At 44.4% G+C, this 13,248-nt stretch overlaps 1 protein-coding gene across 1 annotated transcript in view; it reads right to left on the minus strand.

Annotated features, from left to right (window-relative positions):
• Positions 1 to 1,026: 1,026 nt before the first annotated feature.
• LOC115115503 (leucine-rich repeat transmembrane protein FLRT2-like) overlaps positions 1,027 to 13,248 on the minus strand; it is a 12,639-nt gene continuing 417 nt past the window's right edge. The window contains exon 2 of the mRNA XM_029643988.2: positions 1,027 to 9,453. Coding sequence (XP_029499848.1) covers positions 6,921 to 8,936 — 2,016 coding nt within the window. The 5' untranslated portion in view covers positions 8,937 to 9,453 and the 3' untranslated portion in view covers positions 1,027 to 6,920. The remainder of the gene's footprint in view (positions 9,454 to 13,248) is intronic.

Raw genomic sequence — 13,248 nt, forward strand, 5'->3', positions numbered from 1 at the left:
GTTGATGATCTCTGCCTTAGAAAAACGAGTACCTCTTACAAAATAAACTAAAAAATGTTCCCATGATAGAAAACCACTCCAAATATCCTTCCAATTGTTCCTCTCAACCATTTAGCCAAAGCATTTTAATCACTAAGCAGTAGCCTACTTTTTAAAAAAATCCATCAATGTGTGTGTTGATATTCCACTCAGAACAGTAAGCCAAAGCAATGATCTTCAGTGGATTTGCTGTCTCCTTTCTCTTAATGATTATGGGCAGAGATCCAGAGATCCATTGTATACATTGATATAACCCTGCAGAACGGAGAGGGTAAGGCCTCACCTCCACGCAGGCATTTAGCAGGCAAACTGCTCAAATGGAATCCAAGTTGACTATGTGTACAACTGGACATCAATGTTACTTTTAATAAGAGTCAATTAACCAGCTCATCTACAGTTGTAGGATCTTAATTTGATTACCCTATTGCAGGATAACTTTTCCTGCACCGCAAGAAATGCAGATACGCTTTGTGATATACAGTACATACATTTGTCAATGACATAAATAGGGAGGCACTTGAGTTACACAGTAGAACAGTATTCAATTGAAAGCTAAGCAGGACCGTTGTAATGTGATGTGGTGAGCTACAGTATTAATGATAACCAGGTACAAATATGTGGATAACTATAGATGACACATTGTAAGCATAAGTGGATTAAAAGGTCAATAGGTAGATAACTCTGTAGATAGGTATTAAAGCTCAGTGTTTTATCCAGAACAGTACCTATTTGTGCTCTATTTTGAAATGTCACTGTCTTCACACGCCCGCATACACACACACCCGCACACACTGACAGCTGTCAGCTACTGTAGAATGTAGTCACCAGAACAGAGAACCAATGCCATGTAAACAATTACAAGGTCAGTAACATTGTCAGTGGATCTACTCAAGTTGTGGAAAAGTACCTCTCTAGTACATCTGCTGACGTGTAAAGTAAACTAAATGTTTCAGAGAGCTTATACAAAACATTCTGATTGAAATGATGATGAATCAAATCCCATGGAACTTTTATTTGCAAAAATCTTCACTTCTATATATACATTTTGTGCAAAAACATTTAAAGGTTTCAAGAACTTTACATTGTAAGTTAACCTCAAGGCACATACATGGGACAACAACAAGATTTCATCATGAGAACAAAAATTGTACTTTGGTTCCTAAATAGCATATTGGTTTATGTTGTTAAAGTCAAAACAACGCAATGTCTAAATAAAAAGCCATAATAGTCAAGAACACCCTAAAGCCAAATGACATGCATGGTTGATTTTCAGCATACTTTCTTCTGTCAAATGATACATGATCAAATAGCCTGTCGTTGTTCATATTATTTCAATTAATTGAACCCAGCAGCTGTATGGGGAAGTGTTGATTATCTAAAACACAGAAAATTCAATTACTTAAAAACCCATGAATAGTTTGCTGAAGACTTCTGTGAATAGATGCACAAATCCTTGAATTAATTTGAGTCTATAATGGAAATTTGCAGACAGTAATTCACATGAGGGGGATTTGCCCTCAAACTGAAAATTAACGAGAGACAAAACAAAGATAACTTAAAATGTATTACATTTGATCCACTTGGGTACTTTGTTTGAATTGATCTCTCAATGGTTTAACATAGTTATTTCAATGAGAATCAATGAGCTTTAAGGACATTACTATCAAAGCCTGAAACAATAATAAACCAGAGGTTTCAGTATGTCTCTCTATTTTTCACTTCTCTCTCTATAATGTGTTCGGTCTAATTCCATTGGTCACGCCATTGCATCTGTGTACTTTCTTTACATGAGGGAGGAAATGAAGAGTAATGTTCTGCTGCAAATAACCAACAAGGCTTCTCAGTCACTTGGTATCATTCATTACCCAGCACCACTCAAGGCGTCGTTACGAATGAACAGTCTTTCATTAGTTCTGTGTCAGATCTATCGTTGTCTGTCACTCTCTCTTTGTTGTTGCAGAAATATAAACATGTGTGCTTTCCATACAGTAACTATTCAATCATTAGTTTAAACCTTGCTTCTGCTCTGAACAAGTAATTCAACTAACTAAGTACAGTTAGCCCATACAGTACTGCATAAAGGTAAGGCATTAAATGGACTATTATCACTCCTTGGAACATTCGTTCCTTCGGGAACTTGTTGCAACAGGTTGGCCTGACTGACTAACAATACATTTAAAACCTAATCCCTGGTAATGAAAACAAAGACACTTTGCTGTATGGAATTATTGTCAGATAGAATAACTGTTCTACAGGCAGGTAGGTTAAAGTGTTCAGTGGATAAATAACCTGTTAAAAGCACTAGGGCCATGTAGCAGTGTGAAACTGACCTTAGGTCAGTAAATGTCAGATGGATGTTGTATGCAACTGGCCATGTAGCAGTGTGAAACTGACCTTAGGTCAGTGAATGTCAGATGGATGATGTATGCAACTTGCCATGTAGCAGTGTGAAACTGACCTTAGGTCAGTAAATATCAGATGGATGTTGTATGCAACCTGCCATGTAGCTGTGTCAAACTGACCTTAGGTCACTAAATGTAGCAGTGTCAAACTTAATGTGTGTCAAACTGACCTTAGGTCAGCTTACGCTAGTGGGGCTAGTTGGACATATATTTTAATACCGGTTTGATACGCTGATATGTGTACGTTGGTAGAAAAATGTGGAGACACTTTGGTAACCACAGAAGAGCAACTGTCATTTCTTAACAAAAAGAGTTTCTGCATTATGAATGGAAATTAGACTCAAAAAGCATGTATGAAAGCTTAAACGTCAAGATGAATGATGGCGTCATAGTGTTTATAGCGTCATAAACTCCCCACTTTGGGAAATACTGAAGGAATTAACACTAATACATGCACTGGCATGGCAGTTCTTCAAATACAGACAATACAACAGAGATTCTAGCCATTAACAGCCCAGCACAAAACAAGAGTTTGACCTTTAAAATGGTCTTTACTGTTGATAATGTTAGAATATCCATCCAAAATTATTTTTAGTCAAGGATAGTGGTTCCCAACCTTTTTCTGCCTTGGCTACCCCTGAAGCATCCTCTCATGTGCATTTTCCCTGTAGGCCTATGGTCTCATGAGTCTTTTCAAGTACCCCTGTGGATAGGCCAAGGTCCTCATACCCCTCGTTGTGAACCACTGGTCTAAAGTCCAGCCAAACCATTGGAATGCAGTGGTTTAATGGTGTATTTCAGCCAGTGGCTTGGTGCCCCGTGAAGTGAAGGGTTATCTCCTGTCATTTGGCCCTCCTCCCTCTCTAAACTTGTGATTCACATGGCCAAGTCTGGAAAATAAAGTCTGGAAATTAAAGTCTGCATATTTTTCTCCCTTTTTTGGATGAGGATTATGAGGAGTTGGGGGGGAGGGGGGGTGGATCCTTTGAACTCCGCCCGCAAAGTAAAATCATGTCAAAGCAAATAAAGTCGGAGTAAGAAGTGTATAATGATGACTTCTCAGTGGCACCAGGCATTCCTAACTTGGAGCCAGCTTGCCTGAAAAAAAGAGCTCTGTCACAACTCACACAGGCTGAAAAAATACACACATACTGTAGATCCATAGAGACACACTCTGTTTTTGGCCAGATAGCTAGCGCGCTCGCATCTCTCTCTCTCTCTCTCTCTCTCTCTCTCTCTCTCTCTCTCTCTCTCTCTCTCTCTCTCTCTCAGCATCAGAAGCACTGCAGTTTTAATTGAGCCGATGCAGTCTGAGAAGCTTTAAGATGAGGGATGTCAGATAAGGACATGTTCATGTATGGGGGCAGCTCCAGATTTAGCTAACATTGTTTTGAATTGATGGTGAATCTGTCATTTGAACCAATCAATCAATGAATGAATAGAATAGCCAATCCCAATGGAAATTATTCACATGCTACAGCAGGAAACCCCTTCCATCAACACAGTATAAAGCAGATTAAAGATAAACACATTGATCATTCGTTGAGATTCACACATTTGTCATTTAAATACTAAACAATAAAGGAAAATAGAAAGGTAGCGGACTGTATAATAACTGTGAGTGTATCTCCTACACATTCATCATCACTGCAGACACCTCCCTGCAAAGACAAGATACCCAACACAACCTCATGGGCCTCCCCCATGATAACAACACACTGTGGTAAAAATCTATATAATTTAGCCGCTGAACCCCAAAGCTGAGCACAGTTAGTTTTAAATTATTCCACATCATTAAGTAGCTCCGCAAGCATTAATACTCAGAGCAATGCCATTTGAGATTGAGTAACGGTCGTCACTAGTTAACACAGCCACAAAGTCATAATTATGTATAAAACCCACCTATTTCTACAATTTATCTTCCTAAAATCTCATTTGAAACCTCGTCTAAACCTTAACCTTAACGACACTGCTATCCTTATGCCCAACCCTAACCATATTTTTGTCTTCATTCATCTTTACAATATAGCCATTTTGACTTTGTGGCTGTGGTAATTAGTGACAACCATGAGTTATGGTTGCTGGAGGGATTGCTGGAGCTAAAGGATCTTTACTGCTAACTCTCTCGCTTACCCCTCTATACTGACTGAGAGAACATGCCTCCTAGTGGCCACAGCTGGTACTACCTCCTGTGTCACTGAAGGACAATCTATATCCAGTTGTCAAAGCAGTCTCCCTCCCTGCCATAGGAGGTTGGTGGCAACTTCATTTGGGAGGATGGGCTCGTGGTAATGACTGGAGCAGAATAGGTGGAATGGTACTAAATACATAAAACACATGGTTTCTAGGTGTTTGACACCATTCCATTTGCTCCATCTGGCCATTATGAGCCGTTCTCCCCTCAGCAGACTCCACTGCTCCCTGCCTACCACATTCATACATGTTCACTTAGTCCTGTGAAGGCAATCTCCCTGCCTACCACATTCAGATGTGTTCACTTAGTCCTGTGAAGGCAATCTCCCTGCCTACCACATTCAGATGTGTTCACTTAGTCCTGTGAAGGCATTCTCCCTGCCTACCACATTCAGATGTGTTCACTTAGTCCTGTGAAGGCAATCTCCCTGCCTACGACATTCAGATGTGTTCTCTTAGTCCTGTGAAGGCATTCTCCCTGCCTACCACATTCATACATATTCACTTAGTCCTGTGAAGGCAATCTCCCTGCCTACGACATTCAGATGTGTTCTCTTAGTCCTGTGAAGGCATTCTCCCCCCCTACCACATTCAGACGTGTTCTCTTAGTCCTGTGAAGGCATTCTCCCTGCCTACCACATTCAGATGTGTTCACGTAGTCCTGTGAAGGTATTCTCCCTGCCTACCACATTCAGATGTGTTCACGTAGTCCTGTGAAGGCATTATCCCTCCCTACCACATTCAGATGTGTTCACTTAGTCCTGTGAAGGCATTCTCCCCCCTACCACATTCAGATGTGTTCACTTTGTCCCGTGAAGTCATTATCCTTCCCTACCACATTCAGATGTGTTCACTTAATCCTGTGAAGGCATTTTCCCTCCCTACCACATTCAGATGTGTTCACTTAGTCCTGTGAAGGCATTTTCCCTCCCTACCACATTCAGATGTGTTCACTTAGTCCCGTGAAGGCATTCTCCCTCCCTACCACATTCAGACGTGTTCACTTAGTCCTGTGAAGGCATTCTCACTGCCTACCACATTCATACATGTTCACTTTGTCTTGTGACGGCAATAGGGGGTGTTGAAAAGTGTGCGCTTCCTCTTTGATGGGATTTCCACAAAAAGCTAATTTCCTGGATGGCTGCTTACTCTCTCTGTTACATTAGAAAGTGCACTTTGATTCTTAAAAAAAACACCAGCAGTGCCTATTCTCCACTGCAGTCTAATCAGCAGTGTTACTATGTCCCTGACCACTGTGTTATCGTAACTAATGTTTCTGAGGGGGTGGCTCTGCACAAAGACCATCATTTAGCTCCTGTGGTTAGCAAAGAATCCCATCCCTCATAGCACCCAACAACCCAAAACCTGACAGACAGGGCAGCGTTTGTCAGAACCAACCCAGTGTGTCGTAATGGTACAAATTCCTATATACAGTACTTCAAATTAAGGATCTGACACATTTTTTTTTTTAAATTTTCGCCTAAAATGACATACCCAAATCTAACTGCCTGTAGCTAGGCCCTGATGCAAAGATATGCATATTCTTGGTACCATTTGAAAGGAAACACTTTGAAGTTTGTGGAAATATGAAAGGAATGTAGGAGAATATAACACAATAGATGTGGTAAAAGATGATACAAAGAAAAAGAAACGTTATTTTGTATTTTTTTGTACCATCATCTTTGAAATGCAAGAGAAAGGACATAATGTATTATTCCATCCCAGGTGCAATTTAGATTTTGGCTATTAGATTGAAGCAGTGTATGTGCAACGTTTCAGACTGATCCAATGACCCATTGCATTTCTGTTCAAAATGTTGTATCAAGACTGCCCAAATGTGCCTAATTTGTTTATTAATAACTTTTCATGTTCAAAATTGTGCACTCTCCTCAAACAATAGCATGGTATTCTTTCACTGTAATAGCTACTGCAAATTGGACAGTGCAGTTAGATTAACAAGAATTTAAGCTTTCTGACAATATCAGATATGTCTATGTCCTGGGAAATTGTCTTGTTACTTACAACCTCATGCTAATCGCATTAGCCTACGTTAGCTCAACCGTCCTGTAGGAGGGACACCGATCCCGAAGTTAAGCAAAAAACACTTACTGTAATTTAATTCCACTGATTAGAAAACCATTTGTATTCCTTCTAAAAAAGATAGCTGATAGAATTCCACATTACTGTCCACAGTATAAATTACATGGCAGACAGAACTTGGAAATATCTATGGTACAGTATATTTTTTCCTCAAACAACTGGTGTGGGAGCATCCTGTTAGAAGCATCACGTGTGGCAGAACTCGGTGCTGGGAACGTTGCTGCTCTTGCAGTAGGCTAAGCTATTGTTACTAAGGTGGCAGTCTCTGAAGCCAATGCCTCCATTGGGTGTATAGATGGGCTGAATCCTGTAATCACCTTTCAAAAGTTGCTCATTGTTCAGGGAAACTATCTGAAAGCTGGTCTCAGTCATTTCCAGAATAGAGTTATCCTTTTTGGTCCCCGCCTCGCAGTAGTCGTCTTTTCTCCTGCCACGGTTGTATTTCCACTTGGACGATTCAGAGCGGCTCTTCTTGTGCATGTGCCAACAAAACAGGCTCAGCAGCATTACCAGGACGACAAGGACTGCCCCGCCTATCACCCCGGCCAAAAGGAGAGTGGAGTTGGTGTCCTGTTGAGCTTCCTCCGACCCTGTGGCCTTGTTGTTGTTGGAGCTGGATGAGGTCGACTTGGTTCTGGCGTCTGAGCATATTGTATCCTCCCCTGGGCGGTAGGAGTTGAGGGTGTCCAGCACATAAACACAGACCCGGTACACCGACCTGGGCTCCAGGTTGGTCAAGCTAAGCTTCCGCCTTTCCCCACTCACCGTCCTTTCGCGGCTGACATCGCTCATCAGGCTCTGGCCCATCTTGACCCAGGTCACCTTGTAGGCTGTGACGGTGAAGTAGGAAGCCCAGCTTACCTCGATGCAGGAGGCATTGACCACGTGGAAGGATATCCGTAGGGGGTCCTCATAGGGGGGCAGTGGGCCAGCGGGGTGGGGAGGCATGGCAGGGGGAGGGGAGGGTGATGTGAGGTAGGAGGAGGTTGTGAAGGTGGGAATAGAGCTGGTCATGGAGGAGGTAATGAGGGTGGTTGTGGTGGTGGTGGGGAGTTGGGGGTGCGGGGGCGTGGAGCGCAGGGTAGGCCAGAGGTCGGGCTGGAGGTCCGTCCCAGCTGGGCACTGGATAGAATCCAGGGTGAGTTCTCTGATTGCCATGCCGCGCACCCTCGCTGGGCTCTGGCACATTGAACCGCGCACGTTGATAGAGCCTGGCAGCGACTTGAGCCACACCACCACCCATTTGACGGTGCAATCGCAGCGCCACGGGTTGTTCCGAACAGTGAGCTGTCTGAGGCTGATGAGGCCGTCAAAGACCCCCTGTGTCAGCGTCTGCAGCTGGTTATTGGAGATATCCAGTCTCTCGAGCCTCTGGAGGCCGGAGAAGGCTGTCACTGGGATTTGGTCCATCTGATTATCCTGCAGGCTGAGCTTGACCAGGGACTGTGTCGGGAGGAGGGGCGGGGGGAACGTCAGAGAGTTACGGGCCAGCGCCAGCTCCCGGAGGTTGGACAGCTCCTGGAACGTCCCCGGGGCCACGCCCTCGTCTGTCAACAAGTTGCCATCCAACAGGAGGCGCTGTAGCCGCGTCACGTTCTGGAACGCCTCCTCAGCAATGACCGCGATACGGTTCTCGTCTAATCGCAGCTCTGTGAGGTCCTCTGGGAGACCAATGGGGACACTGCTCAGGTGGTTCTTGGTGAGGAATAGCAGCTTGAGGCTGACAGCATCCCGGAACGCCCCCTCCTCCACCCCAACCGTAGAGATGGAGTTATCGTCCAGGTGGAGCTCCTCTAAGCGGGGCAGTTGGGCTAAGGCAGCCCTGGAGATGGTCTGGATGTTGTTCTCTTGCAGGTGGAGCACCCGGATGTTCTTAGGCAGGTTGATGGGGAACTCGTCCAACTGGTTGCCGTAGAGATACACTGTCTCCACGGAGGCCACGTTGTGTAGTTCCCATGGGAACCCTGCATTGTTGATCTGGTTGTTGTGGAGGTAGAGGATCTTGTAGCCCTCTGTCACCCCCAGAGGCACAGACGTCAGGCTCCGCTCGTTGCAGTAAACAAAGGTTTTGTCGCAGCGGCACTCTTCTGGGCATGAGGTGGCAGGGCAGCTAAAGTGCACATTGAGGCTCAGGATGACTGTCAACCAGAAACGCAGAAATGAACCCCAATCTTTATTCCACAGCCCAGCCTGAAACTCCATAGTGTAAAATCAGGAGGGGATGGTCCTTGGGTTGGAGAAATTAAAAAGCAACGCACCAACAAAAAAAAGAAAAAAAGGGAAAAGTATTGAAAGTATTGAAGTAAATCCACCAAAAGAGTCGACAAAAAAAACAGTCCACTAAAAGAGTTTGATAATGCTGAGTTCACCTCTTCTTCACGGGGCAGTAGAACAAGAAGCCGTAGGGTTAGGCTTAATCCCCCTGTAATTGATTAGTCCTCAACTTTAAGAGAGACAGCGGTCTCATTAGGAAGAGCAGGTCCTCTAAGTGAAGTTGACTCTGACTCCATTCATGCTGAGATATCAGACCAGAGCACTCTCTGCTCGTCCTCACAGGACAGGACACAGCCTGGGCCAATTTAGTGCAGAATCGCAGCAGAAAGCCGATGTGTTTGTGGCCTCCTCCTCTCCTCTCCTCGCCACCCACCCGTCACCGTCACACACTGCTGGTCCCCGCCTGGGGCAGCGTCCAGGGGGGGTGACATTTGGATCCAGAGACCTGTTCCACAAGACAAAGGAAAGGAGAGATTATTGGCGGGATTTAGGGCAGGGGTTGTCTGTTTCTCTCTGTGAGAAAAAAAGAGCTCTGTCACAACTCACACGCACACACAGGTTGAAAAAATACAAACATACTGTAGATCCATAGAGTCACACTCTGTTTATGGCCAGATAGCATCTCTCTCTCAGGCACATACTTAACCAACACACAGATCCACTCAGTCTCACACTTTCACACTTCTTTGAAATGTATGCACTGGCTATTTCTTTCGAAATTTCAAACCATCTGATAAAAAATGCGGAGAGTTCTAGAACATCCGGTTTTAGCAGACATAAAGGGGGCTTTCATTCCTTCCTCTCAGTCAAAGAGAGAGGAGAGAATATAGTAGTATATGCCAGGACAGCATGCACATTCTGAGATTTCCACAGCAACAAGTCAATGCCTCAGTGCTAAATAACATGCTAATAAACACATTGCAATGATTTTGAACCGTATGAAACATAAATGAGACATAGCAGAGACATGAAAGGAAAACATACAGACGTATCAGGCAGCTCTTGTGTGAAAACAGTCTTCGCTTCTTCTTTGTCTTTGTTAGAGCAGACAGTGTTTTGAAGTCAGAGCTGGTAAACATGTGCTTACAGTAAACAGAGATAGGTGTTGTTTCTCCTCTAAAGGTTCCCCTTACATATTACAAACCACGAACCATCTCCAGCACACGGACATGAAATATGAGATAAATGAAATATAAGGGGACTGTGTGTGTGTGTGTGTGTGTGTGTGTGTGTGTGTGTGTGTGTGTGTGTGTGTGTGTGTGTGTGTGTGTGTGTGTGTGTGTGTGTGTGTGTGTGTGTGTGTGTGTGTGTGTGTGTGTGTGTGTGTGTGTGTGTGTGTGTGTGTGTGTGTGTGTGTGTGTGCGCGCGTGCGTGCGTGGGTGGGATTTTATACCAACCCCAGAGTGACAAACACAGCCTGTCAAATGAAATGGGATTGGAAAATAATTTAGCTCCTCCACTTGCGATAAATGATCGATACTGGACCATTTCTTAACATGGTTTAGAGGTTTAGAGTGGGCACAAGGCCACCCGGTTACAGTACGGGCCTCAGCACAAGGCCACCCGGTTACAGTACGGGCCTCAGCACAAGGCCAACCGGTTACAGTATGGGCCTCAGCACAAGGCCAACCGGTTACAGTATGGGCTTCAGCACAAGGCCAACCGGTTACAGTATGGGCCTCAGCACAAGGCCACCCGGTTACAGTATGGGCTTCAGCACAAGGCCAACCGGTTACAGTATGGGCTTCAGCACAAGGCCACCCGGTTACAGTATGGGCCTCAGCACAAGGCCACCCGGTTACAGTATGGGCTTCAGCACAAGGCCAACCGGTTACAGTATGGGCCTCAGCACAAGGCCACCCGGTTACAGTATGGGCCTCAGCACAAGTCCACCTGGTTACAGTATGGGCCTCAGCACAAGGCCGCCCGGTTACAGTATGGGCTTCAGCACAAGGCCAACCAGTTACAGTATGGGCCTCAGCACAAGGCCACCCGGTTACAGTATGGGCTTCAGCACAAGGCCAACCGGTTACAGTATGGGCTTCAGCACAAGGCCAACCGGTTACAGTATGGGCTTCAGCACAAGGCCACCCGGTTACAGTAAGGGCCTCAGCACAAGGCCGCCCGGTTACAGTACGGGCCTCAGCACAAGGCCACCCGGTTACAGTACGGGCCTCAGCACAAGGACGCCCGGTTACAGTATGGGCCTCAGCACAAGGCCGCCCGGTTACAGTATGGGCCTTAGCACAAGGCCGCCCGGTTACAGTATGGGCCTCAGCACAAGGCCGCCCGGTTACAGTATGGGCCTCAGCACAAGGCCACCCAGTTACAGTATGGGCCTCAGCACAAGGCCACCCGGTTACAGTATGGGCCTCAGCACAAGGCCACCCGGTTACAGTACAGCAGGTAGGCCATCCAGGGCAGTAGCTAACCTAGTAGTTAGAATGTTGGACCCCAAACAAAAGGCCGGTAGTTTGAATCCCCAAGCTGACAAGGTGAAAATATGTCGATGTGCCCTTGAGCAAGGCACTTAACCCTAATTGTTCCAAGGTTTCTGTTGATAATGGCAGACCCTGGCCGTGACCCCATTCTCTGAGGGTGTCTCAGGAAGAGTTGGGATATGAAAAAAAAATACAAATTTCCAATTAATGCACACTTTTACATGTGTGAAAAAGGACAAATATAAGCAACCACCAAATTATTATTACAGTAGGGCCTCAGCTCCCCGCATCTCGGTATTCAAGTTTATTGCCTATTACACATTTCCTCCCCATCAGTGCATTTAACTTAACAGGAGCACCACCCTGTGTCAATGCTGAATAGACCCATACCTTTAATACAAAACAGGTTTGATGGGATTGGGTAACATAGCCAAGGAGGAATGTGCATATGGACAGAGTGAAGTTATCTGTATTGTTAGGTTGCTCTGTAGACTGATGAGATGGGGCTCTACACCTTATAAAGATGGAACAAACAATATGAAATACATCTGCGATCTACTTTTCGAAATTGAAAAGGGCTAAATGTAATCAAATAAGCTTCAGGGGAAATAAGCAGTAACCACATGACAATAAATTTGCTGCCACAACAACAGTACCTAAAATGATTATAGCTGCATAAATAACGACATTGGACATTGGAAGGAATTGTGGAGGAAAAAATAAACCTTTATAAGTAAGGCTGAAGAACACGTCCAATACACACACAATAAAATTGGCACTTCCATGTATTCAAATACAAAATGTATTGCACAGAGAGAGAAATGTGCACTCGGACCAATTAACTCGGAGGGCAAGTTGTGGGGTAACTGCCAATGTGTCTGTGTGAACAGATAGAATAACGTTTTTCGGCTGAGGGAGCACAGTTCTCGCCAGATGAATTAAGTGATATCGCGGCCAGGTTCAATCCGATTAGGATTGGATTAAATGACAATAACGCAATTAAAAGTTTAAAACCGATAGGCTATTTAAAAGGCGATAAAAGGCGGATCAGGTATACTTCAAAGGCAGCTCAGTGAGTGGTGTTCATTTGAATTAATTATTACAAAGAGACATTGAGAGCCGTAACCGAGCATTGAAATTTCAAATGCAAACGGAGGCTTCGCTTTTCTCTAAAGGAAAATATAAATAAAGCCGTGCGCTTTGTAGCACATTGATCTTTGACGTGATGAAAAACCTAATTAACGGATTAATAAATTCTACCATCTATAAACAAATATTTTTTTAAACTATTGTCAATTGACAAGTTGACCACATTTTGTTTATAGATGGCAGTAGATTGTAAAGATAATATAATATATTAGGAAACGGCGTGCTTTGAATAAAAATAATACCATTGCGCTTGAATTGTAATACCTCCATAATGTATGAACCAAATCCAGTTCAATCTACTCATATAGCCTATAAAACGACAACTCCACAAAAAACGATTGAAATACCTTGTGGTAAACTATAGTTGTTAATTCAGCTCGGCATTATAGAAACCCAACTGCTGTGAAGAACACATTGCCTTTGTGGTGCTATAAAACATTTGCACTACTGTAGCCTACCTTAGATGAGGCTTTGTCCGTATCCGTTTATTGCCCCTTAATCATGTTAAACTTTTTTCTTTATCGCTTTGCCTTGACCCAGCGTCATGCGGTATTGTTTGTGCGAATCGGTTCCGAGCGCCCTGCCATCCGTAGCTATACCGGACAGCATGCTGCCTGAGTTCGGGAAACAGTTTTCTGATCTGTCCGCAA

The sequence above is a fragment of the Oncorhynchus nerka genome, linkage group LG13, assembly GCF_034236695.1.
Source record: "Oncorhynchus nerka isolate Pitt River linkage group LG13, Oner_Uvic_2.0, whole genome shotgun sequence".
In the NCBI taxonomy this organism is placed as follows: Eukaryota; Metazoa; Chordata; class Actinopteri; order Salmoniformes; family Salmonidae; genus Oncorhynchus; species Oncorhynchus nerka.